General features: G+C 35.7%; 1 protein-coding gene across 9 annotated transcripts in view; it reads right to left on the reverse strand.

Annotated features, from left to right (window-relative positions):
• Window positions 1-15,669, reverse strand: part of acaca (acetyl-CoA carboxylase alpha) — a 52,739-nt gene that overhangs the window by 13,874 nt on the left and 23,196 nt on the right. The window contains exons 27-43 of one of the 9 annotated variants that reach the window (XM_051109014.1): window positions 14,152-14,175; window positions 13,438-13,539; window positions 12,020-12,163; window positions 10,078-10,180; window positions 9,828-9,935; window positions 9,698-9,754; window positions 9,464-9,508; window positions 8,481-8,522; window positions 7,192-7,407; window positions 6,956-7,111; window positions 6,672-6,875; window positions 5,523-5,678; window positions 3,128-3,274; window positions 2,499-2,768; window positions 2,302-2,399; window positions 1,947-2,067; window positions 1,733-1,843 (exon numbers count right to left, since the gene is read on the reverse strand). In XM_051109014.1, coding sequence (XP_050964971.1) covers window positions 1,733-1,843; window positions 1,947-2,067; window positions 2,302-2,399; window positions 2,499-2,768; window positions 3,128-3,274; window positions 5,523-5,678; window positions 6,672-6,875; window positions 6,956-7,111; window positions 7,192-7,407; window positions 8,481-8,522; window positions 9,464-9,508; window positions 9,698-9,754; window positions 9,828-9,935; window positions 10,078-10,180; window positions 12,020-12,163; window positions 13,438-13,539; window positions 14,152-14,175 — 2,104 coding nt within the window. Of the gene's footprint in view, window positions 1-1,732; window positions 1,844-1,946; window positions 2,068-2,301; window positions 2,400-2,498; window positions 2,769-3,127; window positions 3,275-5,522; window positions 5,679-6,650; window positions 6,876-6,955; window positions 7,112-7,191; window positions 7,408-8,480; window positions 8,523-9,463; window positions 9,509-9,697; window positions 9,755-9,827; window positions 9,936-10,077; window positions 10,181-12,019; window positions 12,164-13,437; window positions 13,540-14,151; window positions 14,176-15,669 lie in introns of all 9 variants that reach the window. The other 8 variants (XM_051109013.1, XM_051109021.1, XM_051109018.1 and 5 more) reach the window with 8 other exon arrangements.

The following is a 15,669-nucleotide window of genomic DNA, read 5'->3' on the forward strand; positions in this document are numbered from 1 at the left end:
ATGACTCTGAAAGGTAACATAACCACTGTAGCCATTAAGTTTGCCTGGTCCTTGGATCAACTTCTTAAACTTTAGCTTTAACTTCTTTTTCATGGTCAATCCTGGTTTGGACCTGAAGCGCAGGAGGTCTAGTTCTGGTTTATACTGTATCTGGGCTGCAGAGAATCTAGTTTTGGTCTGGGACTTGCCTCTAACTCCAGTTTTTCTGTCTGGTATGTCCCTTTTGTTCCAACGGTTAATCAAAGACTGAACTCCTCCATATCTTCCACAGTAGTACAATCACAGGTTTGACTATCCAAACATAAACCACTCTGAACTCTGAGACTGACGTCTTTGTAACAGTCAGAATCACTCGCAGACCTGACGTGCTCTGAGACCTGCGTGGTGATGCTTATCATGGGTATTTGTAACTGAGCCAATCGCGGTTCTGCTCTAATTAACACAGTAATGGGACTGTAAAGAACATTTTCAGATGGAGATAGATGGGGCGTTCCTGCGGTTCCAGAGAGGACAACCAGACATTGGCCATGACACATGACCATGACTGAAAAATCTGAATACCGTTTTTCTGTCCACACCGGACATTCAAGAACCATTAACGGAAATTGTTCTGAATAAGAATTGTTTCTCGGTTCCCAACACTAATCTAGACTGCTGCAGAGTGATGGGAGAAAGGCAGAGCGAGACAGGGATATCTGTAGCAGTAGAAGTGCTCATTCTGCTCTCAGAGGAATGATATGGGTGTCCCTCCCCGGTCTCAGCCCCAGGCATCAGCCTATTTCTATGCAAATAACAACTTCACGCTTCTCTTTCTATTATTCCTGCAGGAGCTGCAGCATCATGACGGGAGACAGAAAGAGAGACGCGGGGGGATGGCAGTCACTGTGGGGTGAATTATAAACGTACGGAAACATACACACACACACATACACATTTGTTTTTCTATCATAGCAGGTGATTTTTCATTGACTTCTACAGTTTTTATACTGAGATAATCAGTTTTTATCAGTTTTTATAATTTCTGATATAATTTTTGTTCCTAATAAAGCACATGTGGTGTCTTTGCTTCCTTCAAGCATGAAATCACTAGACCCCAGTTACTTCGAAAATTACATGTAAGTACATATAAAGTACATATGTGTATTACAATGCACCACAAAAATACTGGTAGTTATTTTTACTGTATAAGTGCACAGTATGTACATGCGGAACAGGATTGTAAAAACAAAAAAAGTCATATGGGTTTGGAATGACATGAGGGGTGAATAAATGATGAAAGAATTTACTTGGGTGAGCTGTTACTTTAACACGTGCTTGAATGCACAGCCGACCACATCCAATCGCTGTCACCAGTAAAATAAGAAACTGGTTGATTCATAAAAGTCATATTGTAATGCAGTCGTGGTAATTGCATGAATTAGGGATTCATTTATTTGGGTCATAGTTGAGTGCACACAAGGCTTTTGGAGTTCACGCTAACCTGTCACAATTCCTGCCTCGGCCCAATCAAATTACTTCATGCAATTAAAAGAGAGGCCAATTAAAATGCCCTTATCAGCAGAGTGAATAGGTAATTTATGCATAAATGCCATCTTTTACAGCAGCAACTAAACAACAGAGAAGACCTTTGAAAAGACCTTTATAAAACGGCTTTGAGGAGACATAGTTGGCTTTTCTGGTTTAGATTCTAACTCTAAACCAGAAAAAAATGTTAACGGGTGCAGCTGCTGACCTTATTGAGAGCTCCAGCACCAGTCAGGATGATGTGAGAGTTCTCCACCTGTATGGTTCTTTGGCCCAGTCTCACCAGATATGCTCCGATTCCAATGGCCCTGCATGTCACCTGAGGAAAAACAAACATACAGATATTCAGAAACACTCTGACATATACACTACTGTACAAACGTTTGGGTAAGATTTTATTTTTGTGTGCTCTGTCAGCTTACCAGGTTCATAGTGATGATATCCTCATACGCCAGCGAAGATTCACCTGCGATCATGCCAGAACCCCTCAAATTCTCCACACCCAACCCCTCCTCTTTACCAATGATATCAGTGATCTTATACCTGCAAACACAGAAAAAAATTTACATTAAAACAGAACAACAAAAAATGACAACAGTCAATGACAGAAAAAATCCTGATGATCTTTTTGAAATCCGAAGTTCAGAAAACCGATTCAAAACTTCCTCCCAGTTTAACTACTTACTGTTATTATGCTGCAAAAACGCTTACAGCAGATAGAAAGGCATTAACAATAAAAGAAACCAAAATCAGAGTGTGGTGTAATATGTAAATCACCTGGATTCACCCTCGTCTTCCACATGTTCACAGTGTACTGAGTTCAGAGCAGACACCTTTTTATAATCCTGAGGTGTGAGGTATAAGTACTTAAAGCCCTACCAATCAACAGGAAAACACTGTGATTACGACACACATACTGAAGATAGACACTACATCAATGATCACTGATCCCTTCCTTTGGAGCCACTCCAAACCTTGTATGGGTCTGCTGGATCCTGCCAGGCCACGTGGAACATGTGTCTGATTTCCTCTGCCAGGCCAATCCGGGCTCCGCTGTTGGCAGCGATATAGATCCGTGGAATGCCGCTTTCACGTGCCATCTCTGAAGCCTGCTGGAACAGTACATCCTCCTGTGGCCCAAAGGAGCCAATCTTATGTGTGATGTCATTGCTGATCACAATAATCTCACGGCCAGCCGGGTACTCAGGGGTTCGGAGAGTCATCCGCCATGCTACCATGCCAATCTAGAGAATCATGGAATTGTGAGTTAAGCATATTTTGTCCCCATTTGCGATAAAGGTGTAATAGCTAAATGCTTGTGGATTCTCACAAACCAACATTTGCAAAGCAAAGGGGCCCCCTACAGTGTACACAATTTACTGCATTTGATCATTTGTTGAAAATTAAGATTGAGTTAAACAGTCGTCACCTTTATTTCTATAGTGCTTTACGCAACACAGCTTTACAGCGGTCAACAAGAGAATAATGATTCAATTAAATTCAATCAGTTCATTGCAGATTCATTTCGGGTTCAGTTTAGGATAAGGAATACATTTTTTACAAAACAAGTTTTAGCCAGTATCATAACTTGGTGCAATCTAACCTCATTTCCTCCAGGTAGGCGGTTCATCTGCACCAGCTGACCCTGAGTATCCAAAACTAGCTCTGTGAAGGTGAGCAATTCTGATGGAAGAGGACACTTGGGTAAGTTGGCATGTGCATCCATGGACTGCCATAGCTTCCTTAGAGCCTAGAGGAAAATGGTACCATAAAAAAAAAAAAAAAATATATATATATATATATCACATATTTCCAGTGCTCTTGAAAAATGTACTGTTGAAGTCAAAGGTTTACATATACCTAAATTGCAAAATGTTCATTGTTTTACCAAAATAAGAGGGATCATACAAAATGCATGTTATTTTTTTATTTAGTACTGACCTGAATAATATATTTCACATAAAAGATGTTTACATATAGTCCACAAGAGAAAAAAACTAGTTGAATTTAAAAAAAATGACCCTGTTCAAAGGTCTTAATACTGTGTTGTTACCTGAATGATCCACAGCTTTGTTTTTTGTTTAGTGATAGTTGTTTTTGAGTCCCTTGTTTGTCCCTGAACAGTTAAACTAACAAAATCTTTGGTTTTTCAGCATTTTTGTTTATTTGAACCCTTTCCAACAATTACTGTATGATTTTGAGATCCATCTTTTCACACTGAGGACAACTGAGGGACTCATATGCAACTATTACAGAAGGTTCAAACACTCACTGACGCTTCAGTAGGAAACACGATGCATTAAGAGCCAGGGCTGAACAGAATAAAGGTGTGTACATTTTTCTTATTTCGATATGAATATATGAAGAGTTCAGATGCAAAACCAGCGAAAAGCCATCTCGGTCAAAAATGAGATAATGATACTAAGTGAATGCTCTCAACACATATTATACATCCATCAAATACTTTTTCTTCAAACTTGGTAAAATACCAGCCTCAGCCCAATCAGAAGTACCGGTACTTACATAGAAACCTATACATCTGAGCCTGATAAAAATGTGTTTTTTAAAGAAAGACGTCAGATGGATTTAGCTGGTTTTGCATCTGAACTCTTCATACATATATATATATATATATATATATATATATATATTTATATATATCATTTAGTACTGCCCTTCAGAAGCTACAGAAGATACTTACATGTTTCCTACAAGCCAAAATAAGTTAAATTTACCCTAATATTCAAGTTCAAAAAATGTTCACCCTCTGGCTCTTAATGCATGAGCGTCCCTCAGTTGTCCTTGTGAAAAGACAAATCTCAAAGTCATTGTTGGAAAGAGTTCAAATACACAAAAATGCTGAAACTAAAGATTTTGTGGGACCTGAAGAACAAGGGACTCATGAACAACTATCACTAAACAAAATAAACAGCTGTGGATCATTCAGGTAACAACACAGTATTAAGAATCAGGTGTATGTAAACTTTTGAACGGGGTAATTTTTACAAATTCAACTATTATTTTCTCTTGTGGACTATATGAAAACGTATTTTGTGTGAATCTTATTCACGTCAGCACTACATAAAAAATAACATGCATTTTGTATGATTCATCTTAATTTGGTAAAATAATTAACATTCTTCAGATTCTGCAAGGTGTATGTAAACTTTTGACTTCAACTGTATTTCCAGGTAAAATGGATACACAATTAATAATCATTATAACTTGTATATTAAAATAAAATTGTTCAAATGCTTGGGGACAGTACGATTTGTACTTTTTTTAAGTCTCTTATTGTCACCAATGCTGCATTTATTTAATCACAAATACAGTAATAATAGTAATATCGTGAAATATTTTTACAATTTATAAGAAGAGTTTTCCATTTTACAAGATTTTAAAATGTAATTTATTCTTGTGATAGCACTGAATTTTCAGCAATCATTACTCCAGTCTTCAGATTTGCATGATGCTTGTGAAAACATTCTAATATGATGAAATGATAGCTACTCAAGTAACATTTATCATCATTATAATTTATGAAAACAATCGTGCAGCTTAATTTTTTTCCTGAAAAAACATACATACATACATGCATACATATATATATATATATACACATATACATACACATATACATATATATATATATATATATATATACACACATATACATACATACATACATACATACATATATACATATATATATATATATATTTATATATAAAGGATTCTTTGATGAATAGAAAGTTATAAAGAAAATAGAATGTAGAAATAGATATCTTTTGCAACATTAAAGTTGCTTTATTGTCTTAATGCATACTTGCTGAATAAAAGAATGCATTTCATAAAAAAAAAAAAAAAAAAAAAAAAATCTCACTGACCTCAAACATTTGCATGGTAATATACTGAAATTAAATCAGTGTGTAAAGTGTGTAAAACAATGTGTAAAGATCTGCCATCACTAGACTACTGTATCAGGTTGTGGATGATACCTGACGGAACATCTCTGGAAAGTCGTAGACATAAGTGGTACCGAGGCTCTGGGCCTGGAAGCGTTTGGACTGCAGGAGGTCTTTAGTGACGTAAGGTGTGTTGATGAGCATGCCATGAAGTGGACCCTGCTTATCTCCATATGCCTGGAACATGATCTGATGAGAGAGAGACAGAGAGCAAAAGAGAGTCAGCCAGTCATAGGTAAAGATTAAAATAAATAAATAAATGCAAATAAACAAATAAATCTACAAATCTCCCCACATTTAGGCAAACAGATAACAGCTGAACAAAAAAAATAACACTGAGAGTTGATGTAACAACGAAAAAAGATGATTTTGCAAACACTTTAAAAATGATCAATTCTGTGAAAAATGAAAAAGCATTTTTACATTGAGACAGAAAAAGTCAGCACATCACTGACAAATGAAAGAAAAATGAAGACTAGCACAAAGACAAATCCCTGAATGTTTAACTGCTGTGTAACTGCTGCCTCAGTGCAACAAACGACAAATTATACAGTACTATTTGTATGTTTGGACACACTACATGAATTTTTCCAGTGACAAATATAAATAAAATAAACAATAACAGTGATACTGCTTATTATTCATATCATAAACATATACAATACCATTCAAAAGTCTAGGGTCTGATTAAAAGTTAATGCTATTCTTCTTTAACTTTTTTTATACATCAAAGAAACCTGAAAAACAATAGACCATGGTTTTCTATAAATGAAATCCATAAATTGTGTCTACGTACTGTATAAATAATTAATAATGTCACATTTGAGGATAAAGTATAAGCAACATTTTTTTTGGTCATTGCATAATTCCCATATAGCCATTTGTAATATTTCCCAGCAAAAAAACAAACAAAAAAAAAAAAACAAACAAACACACACACACACACACACTATTTAAAATAAAATGTGAAGAATAGTCATAATACAGAAAAGAATGTGTGTCCAAACTATTTACTGATAGTATGTCTTTTAATGACAGAAAATTAATAATTATTAACAAACAGTGAGTGATGACAAAGGCATAGCACTGTTGTTCAGTTTCAGCTGACTGCATATGTATGTGTTTGTGTGTTTGTGTTAATGAGAGACACGTGAGCCCCACCTGTCGGTCTTTGTGCCCCACCTGTCCTGTACGGGAGTCTGTGACCTCCTTGTACAGGCTGATGTCCAGGTAGTAGCCACTCTCATTGGTCAGGAAGAGGCGGATGGGGATCTGTTTGCCAGTGGGTGTCAGTCGGATGTTGATCTTCAGCTCGGCTTGAAGCACACGGAGCTTCCACAGACGACTGCCGTAGCGCATGACCATGGAGCGCACAGATTCCTCAATCTAACGAGAACACAAGTGATCAAAACACATGCAGATATGTACTTTCCTAAAAGCAAAAATCCACTAAAACTCATTAAAACCTTAGAAGGGTCCATGATGACGGTTGGGACAAAATTGAGGAAGATGTGATTGCAGTCGGTGCGGACTGTGGTGTTGTTGAAGGCCACTTCCAGCTCATCCATGGCCTCCAGCAGCAGACGTTCTGCCTCGTTGTGCAAGTATTCAAACGACGCTTCCTACACAACACAGAACCGTAGAGTGTGACACATCTAACCAAATTTATGGATGCAAACACAGACCACAGAGATGCTCTTACCTTGGTGACCAAGTCTGAGTGGCGGATGATGGCACGTACAAAAAAACGGTAATCTGTGACCTCAGTGCCCACCTCCACACGAGCGGCTCCCAAGTACAGGTGCATCTTATGGTTGGCACAGGGGATGGCCGTCAGCGCAAAGTTACGCATGCGGTTGAGCTCCAGCTGGAAAGCCAAGGCAGGTTCCAAGTGCCTGTAGATACGGTCCTCCTCAAACTGGAAAAAAGGATTTAGAAAAGTGACAAAAACCTTCTTTTTCAGTCAAAATTATAGTTTGGCCAAATGGCCATGAAAATGAACTTGGTTGAAACCAAAATTCTTTGGTTTTTTAGCATTTTTTTTTTATTTGAACCCTTTCCAACAATGACACTGAGGACAACTGAGGGACTCATTACAGATGCAACTATTACAGAAGGTTCAAACGTTCACTGGTGCTCCAGAAGGAAAAAAAATGCATTAAGAGCCAGGGGTGTAAACTTTTGAACAGAATGAAGATTTGTCGATTTTTCTTATTTTGGTTTAAATATCATATTGGTTTCATTTAGTACTGCTCTTTAGAGGCTACAGAAGATACTTACATGTTTCCCAGAAGAAACACTAAGTTAAAATTTACCCTGATCTTTAAATTCCAAAAGTTTTCACCCCAAAAGTTTTTGAACTGTATATATGCACACACAACATGACCAATGTTTATCTTCATCAGAATTAGAATGCTGACCAAAAATAATAATTGATTTAATAATTGATTAAGATTTTTGCCATTATCGAGCAACCCTAAAAACGCTTGATCATGAAAAATCTGCATTTTACTACTACTACTAATAATGAAACAAGATTTAAATAAAACAGAAAAAGGAATGAAATTGCTCGTTTGTGTAGAGAATGTAGAGAAAGCGAGTCTACAGGAGTAGGAACTGCCCGTGAGCTATAATAGCAGGCTAGATTTAGTAAATGTAGGTAATCACAGCTGCTAATGGATGTCATCCCTCTCAAATGAGACAAATAATTAAAAAGTTCATTAATGTAATGAGCTTTGCTGGAACCATTTTAGCAAACTATCAGGGCTGAAGGAAGCCAGAGAAATGCCATTGATCATGATAGAGTGACTTGCACAGCAAAGACAAGAAATGGAGGAATATAACAGCTTTTTCTTTTACTCCTCCTCGTTTTCCCCTTTGTATTTCCCCCCCTAAACATAAACCGCTGATGAATTTAATGAACACTTGCATTTAAATGTGTTACAGTCTTTTGTGCCTGTCACTGGTAGTCTTGTGTAAAACATAACTCACCTTGTCTCGAGCGCGGAAAGTGAAAAATTTGGGGAATTCTCGCTGTGAATTAAAGACATTAAACATTAACAGTGAAATAATATTGCATTGCGTATATGTCAACACCGATCTGGAAGACCAGACCAATATTATTAATACAGCAAATTGTATGTAGTCTTATAATTAAGTATGTATCTTAACTAAGAGACCATTTATAATGCCTCTGTTCCAAAACCTAGGAGTCAAAAAAACAAAAACAAACAAACAAAAAAAAAAAAAAAAAAAAAACAGGATTTCTAATAATACTCCATTTATACAATTTAATTCATCATCATATAAACTTACACTCAATTATATAAAACAAATAACACCGACTTTTTTCTGTATTTTAGTTCAATGATTTAATTTCAAATCTTTATTTGTTCATATCCAATTTTTCCATTTAGGAACTCAAGTATTGATATACAGTATGAAATTACTGGTGATTTAATTTGAGTAATCAGCTTATCATGCAATGAATTTGATTGCAGCGTTTGAATCAAATAACAGCCCAAATTTTATTACAAAAGAGTACTGTCGTTAGTTTAGCAACATGCTAACATCCAAGACGGTGAACACGATTATGCCGATCAAAAATACTGTACATTTCATTCAGTACTGAGAAGTACTACATTAAAATAGTCTAATCAAAATTTAACTGTGCACACCATGTATTTTATATTTATTATGTGAGTCATTAGCTTAGCAACACATTAAAGTTCATATCTACCACAGTGAGCTAAAGCCAAGTTTCTCACGCACTCCAGACAAGTAGTGCTACTGGTGTGACCTGCATGACCTGCATTAAAATCTATGTAGAGCCTTTCAGTTCAGTCACTTGTGAGGTTCCATTTTGGTTAAAATGCTACCTAAGAAAGCAGCTGCCTATTTAGAGTGCAGACAGTGAGACACCTCCATAGGATGTGGAACAGAGCCAATGTCTCAAACATTCCACAACTACTTACATGGAACCTCTGGTCCACCTCACAGTTGACCTGCTTCCTGAAATCCTGTTAATAACAGCGTCAAGAGCAAAGGGGAAAAGACACACATGCAGTGGGCGCACCAAGATTTGAGATCAGTTACTAAGAATTTCAGTTATTCAAATGAACATTCAACTGATTACAAATTATTTTGCTGAAATTCGATTGAGGAGTAACAGAGCGGAAACATGCTCAAATGTCATTTTGAATGTATACCTTCTGAGCGACCAGGAAGGTAAGTCTTCGGATGCCGTGCTCAAACAGCAGAGATTTCTGTGATAAAAATGACGTGAATGAAAAAATTGATGTGAATGAAGAAAAATCACATAGAGAACTGAACACTCACCTTAGACTGGGTAAACTCGCGGAACATGGCCGCCAGCCCATCATCGTCAATGTCGCTGTCCGTCTTTATGGCCACATTAAGGATATGAATTGGCTCGTCTTGAATGCTCTGGAGTAAGACAAACAAAAACAAAATAAACTAGGAACAGAAAACAACAATTTTCCAAATAATAGCTTCATTCCATAAATCAAAAAATATTATCTGAGCTTATTTTCTCTTTTTTGATAGGTTCAGAGGATAAAAGCTTCACCTTATTGTCCTCCTCTCCATACAGCACAGGGTTGCCCCCCTCAGGAAAGGTTGGAGTAGAGGGGGGTGAGTCTGAGAAACAGCTCAACACATCCTTAATGTTCCTGTGATAACAGTCACATTAGACATGCAACCAGCAAATGTATATAAATGTTAAGAAAACTGCTATAAAAAAAAATGACATTAAAGAGATGGCAGCATTGAAAGGGCCCTCGCACCCGGGCTCACCACCACCTGGTGGCTTTAGGAAAACAGTGAATGGTGGTCAATATGCATTTAAAGTGGTAAACATAGAAGGAGTATGTGAAAGTCATTTATATGCGCCAAAATTCCTTCTACCAAATAGTGGCGCTATGACTATAACTGGATATTGGGATGTAGATGTCTTCAGACCAGCACTTTTATAAAATATACAACGCTTGGTGCATTGAACATGGTGGCCCAGTTTCACAGACAGCGCTTAGCCTAAGCCAGGATTAGGTCATAGTGCAATTAGGACATTTAAGGAAATTTTATAAATGTGCCTTAGGAAGAAACATTACTGGTATGCATCTTGAGACAAGGAGACAAGGCACTGATATATTTTAAGATCAGACAGGGCAAGTTTCTTTTAGTTAAAACAGCTTAGACTGACATTTTAGTCTATGACTTGGCTTAAGCCTTGTCTGTGTAACGATGGGGGTGGGGGTGAGGAGTATGTTTGAGTGCAAAGCATGACATATCCTGTTGCCAACAGGTGGCACTATGATTATAACTGAATATTGGCCTTTAGATTTAGATTTTGATTATAATACTGGCCGTTAGATGCGTCAGGCCAGGACTCTTATTGAACGTATGAAGTTTGGGACAGATTCTCATTGACGAAACATCAAACTTTGCTGTCACAGACACCCCCTTCAACGAAAACTCAAGATCTTTTCAATTTAACATTGCAAAGGCCTTTAGAGTAGACTGACCAAATATAATGTTGATGTCATTAAATCTGTAAGAGGAGTTCGTTAAAGCGTAAAACATGCCACTTCCTGTTGCCAGCAGTTGGTGCTATGGCTATAACGAAATTTGGTCATGTGCTCAGAACAGGACTCTTTTCAAACATGTGAATTTCATGCAGATTGGACATTGTATGCCTGAATTAATGTATAACAGCTTCCTTTTTCATAGCAAAACATCAAAGTTTGTCAGGCCGGCACAGACACACCCTTCAATGAAAACTCAAGATCTTTGCAATTTAACGTCACAAAGGGCTTTGATTACACTTTAGATTATAACAGACTTCGTGTTGGGTTTTGGACTTTGTAACGGGGGACTTTTGTTAATGTGATTTTATAGGTCATTTTGCCACACCCACTTCTGAAATCCATATGAGATGTATATTTTTACCACTTTTGCTGTGTATGCAAAGTTTTTTATGAGTTTTTGAGCATGTTTGGGAACAAAGTTCTTACGGGTTTGGAACCACATGAAAGTGAGTCATTAATGACAGAAGTTTAATTTTTGGTTGAACTAACCCTTTGAAATCGCCATTCTCAATATGTCACACTACATATAGACACAGACTTTATACTGACACCTACTGGCATGGATGAAACATCCCGCAACTGTTATAGATGCTAAAAAGGACCATATTTTCAGATCTACATGTGACTCTTGATGTAGTTGTTTTATGAATGAAAGTGTCCAAAATAACAAAAATAAAGCAAGCAGTATTAGGCTGGTCATGTGATTTCAAGAGACAGTCCCACTCTTACTTACATAGAACAAATCAGTCTAGCTTCAGACAATCTGGCTTTTTCTCTCTTAATGTGAGTGTTTTACAAAAAATCTAATAGTTTATTTATGGATTAAACCTTATTTGTGCAGAGTAAAATCAACAGAACTAATTTACATTTCATGATGCCTGTACTAAATACCTCGTAGGTAACTTACTGTAGACACACACTAACCTGGTGAACTCCTGGAAGGAGCGGAAGGAAACCATGGCGCCCATGCGCTGACAGGGTGGGGTGAAGGAGGTGTCCAGGAGCACATCACTAACACTGGCCACGTGGACCATGCCATAGTGGTTCAAGTTAGAGGAGAAGGACATTCTGAGAGAACAACACACCCGCACAAACAAAAAGACACATCATTAACACAGCTGCATACACCTAACTTCTTAAAAAAATGTGGCAAACCACCCCAAGGAGAAAGATCAAATCATCACCATCACACATCGGTCTAGATCACAGGAGTGAATGGAGGCAGCATCGCCTCCTCACAAGCTGAATGTGAATGCACATTGATGTGTAAGATCTGGATGTTATAAAAGGGGCCAGTTGTCAGGAGGCAATTAAACCAGATGTTAAAGGAAAAGTAAGTATCACTGAAACTTCACTGCTTAGGTGAATTCATGCATTCACATTCACTTATTTAAACTCATGGTGGAAGTACAGGTTAGTTAAAGAATATTCCAGGTTAAATATAATAAAGCTGTAGCCTGCTATTAATTACCATCATTTTTGATCATCCCTTCATTTGTAAAAACAAAAGAGGTCTTTAAATGGGTCTCAAAGTTAATGAAAAATGTAGTTTTAAATGTAGTTTTAGATGGACCACATTTAATAATATTACATTTGAATTCTGCTTTCTGAAGTAAGTTTTTTTAAATTAACTGGTAATTTTATTTTACTGACAAAGCTACTTTTTAACTATGAAGCTCCACACCTGATGTGGGGGGAAAAATTATATGACCACAATTTAGCTAAATTAAAACAAAAGAATAAACTAGTACAACATGGCCATGATTTAAGTAAAACGAAGGAATAAAATAAATTGTGGTTGCAATTTAACTAAAATCAGGGAACAAATTAATAAGTTGTAGAAACTAATTGTTATATCGTTTTCTTTTTTACACATGCTATGTACAGGGCTCCATATTTAACAGATACAATGTTAGCTTGAATAAAGCTGTGATGTTTTAGATGGTCTAAATGTTACTTTGTGATGCTGTACACATTGCAAGTGCATTATTATTATTATTATTATTATTATTATTATTATTAATGCATTTCTCGTGATTTTACAAACTGAGGGACAGATGTCAAAAATGAATTCCTGTGGTAACTGACAATATGCCATAAGTGCTATTGATCTTAAGTTATATTTAACCCAGACTATTCCTTTAATAAGACCCATAATTACAAGCTAAATCAGCACATCTACCAGAAATGTTGTCAAAATTTCAGGAGGTGACAAGTATCCTATTTTAATGTTAGTATCAACAGCAATCCCTTACCCATTAAGACTAATTAAAAGATTCACACCCATTTATCATTAAAAAATGGTGTGTACAGATTAAACCCTGCAATCTGTCCTGCTCTACCTGTCCTCACTCTCAGCAGAGTCACTAGCTGCCCCTGTGGCAGTACTAGCGTTAGCTGTGAAATCTGGAAGTTTGTAGTCCTGTAGTGGGGCAGACAGTTTCCTGGGAGGACAATCACATCACAGACATACACACAGCAGATTTAATCGCCACTATTTTGTACTGTAGTTAATTCAAACCCAGTATGAGGTCTATACAATTTCACTTCACATATTAAGGGAATATCTTCATTTGCATGCACTCACACAAACACACATACACAATAATATCGTTTTCAGACAGATCCACACACATTTGTGTTGAGAGTGGTGCAATAAGCCATGCAAATTAGTTTGTATTTACTGGCATCAACATCATAAAGCACCAGTGAACAGCAGTTTTCATTAAAAAAAAACAAACTTAAACACAAATATTTGCAATCGATTGATTCAAAATATTGAGAGACACACAAAAGCTTTGATCATTTGATCCATTCAGTAGGTTGCAAATGCGTTTCATCCAAGGTTGTTTATTGTCTTAAAATATGAATTCAAATACATTTTTGTTTTTTTGTACTGGCTGTGTTTGAAAATTAGAATAATTGAATATTCATGTAGTACTAGTACATATTATACTGACTACTACTGTATAAATGTATGTGTTTGACCATGCTGCTTTTCTACTCTATTTCTAAGTCTACATTTTGGTTTATGGAAGAAAGAATGTGTACTATACCTGTTTAGAGTGGGGATGTTCCCTCTGCAATCAAACAACATTGATTACTGATTGGTTAGTGTCAGGCATTAATGGGAGGGGTCAGTCAGAGATCAGATGTGTGTGGCCCTTTCACATAACTGACAGATCCAATCTAATTTCAGTGCGCTTCATTTATGCGCATATTAACTTGGACTAGCAGACTGCTGCTAATGAGAAGTGGCTCAAAGACAATTGTGCAAAAGTTTAATTGAATTATACAAGTTTCTCAAATGAGTCTCAAGTGATTATTTGAATGTGGTCAGTGAGTAAATGCATAACCGACTGCCTTTGTTAATTTATGGGTAAATCTTACCAATAAATTCAGGTCACATTTCACCCAAAAATCAAATGAATAATACATAATAAATTACATTTAGCTTAAAGAAAATGCTGCCTTTTTTAGGAACTTTAAGACTTTTTTTGTGTGACATTTTATACATTTTAAACCTGTGTAATTAAGCAGATGTAATCCATTTTTCTCACAACTGCATCGTTTTGAATTAAAAACAATTACATGTTATTAGAACAAATTTACTGTATTAAATAATGAACATCTACAACACTGAGAATAATGTAAATTACTAACAAAATCAGAAGTAAAACGCATTAGATAATGAGAAATGGGAGGTGGGATTACTTATGGTAAAATACCAAAAAAGATAAAAAAAAAATAATAAAAGGTCTAGCAATTAAATTTTTAATATCATTTGGAATGATTTAGTATGACAATTCAGTTGATTTTAACACTGTTAATTTAGCAATAATGCTTCAAGTGATAAAGTAATGGTAAAGACTTTTTTTTTTTACATTGTAACAAAAAATTCAATTTCAAATAAATACTGCTCTTTTAATATAGTTCATTTAAATCTATTCTATTCAAAGAATGGGAAAAAAGTATCACAGTTTTCATTAAATATTAAGCTTCACTGATAATAAGTGACCGATAATAATTACTTCTGAATTTCTGAATTTAAAAGGATCATGTGACACTGAAGTCTGGAATAATGGCTGCTGACAGTTCAGCTTTTCAACGCAGCAATAAATTGCTGTATTTTGTATATAAAACAAATGCAGCCTTGGTAAGCATAAGTGACTTCTTTCAAAAGTATTTATATAAAAAAAATAAATAAATAAAAAAAAAACATGCCAAACTTTTAAATGGTTGTGTATATTGATACCATATTGCTCATCAACCTATAAAATGATTACATTTACACCAGATTATTTTATGATTTTATTTTGTCTTTTTTTGTTCACAAAAAATATTATTGTGAAAAAATATTATTGTAAAATATAAATTTTAATATGTAATTTATGAATTACTGACCATATCTTAAAAATAAATATTGGTTTCCCTAGTAAAAAGTAATAGATTTAAAATTTTTATACTAAATAGAGTTTATTAACATATTTACCGACATATTGCTCGAGACTTATAAAAATCGTAAATAAATAAATAAAATAATAATAATAATAATAATAATAATAATAATAATA

The sequence above is a fragment of the Labeo rohita genome, chromosome 5, assembly GCF_022985175.1.
Source record: "Labeo rohita strain BAU-BD-2019 chromosome 5, IGBB_LRoh.1.0, whole genome shotgun sequence".
Classification (NCBI taxonomy): Eukaryota; Metazoa; Chordata; class Actinopteri; order Cypriniformes; family Cyprinidae; genus Labeo; species Labeo rohita.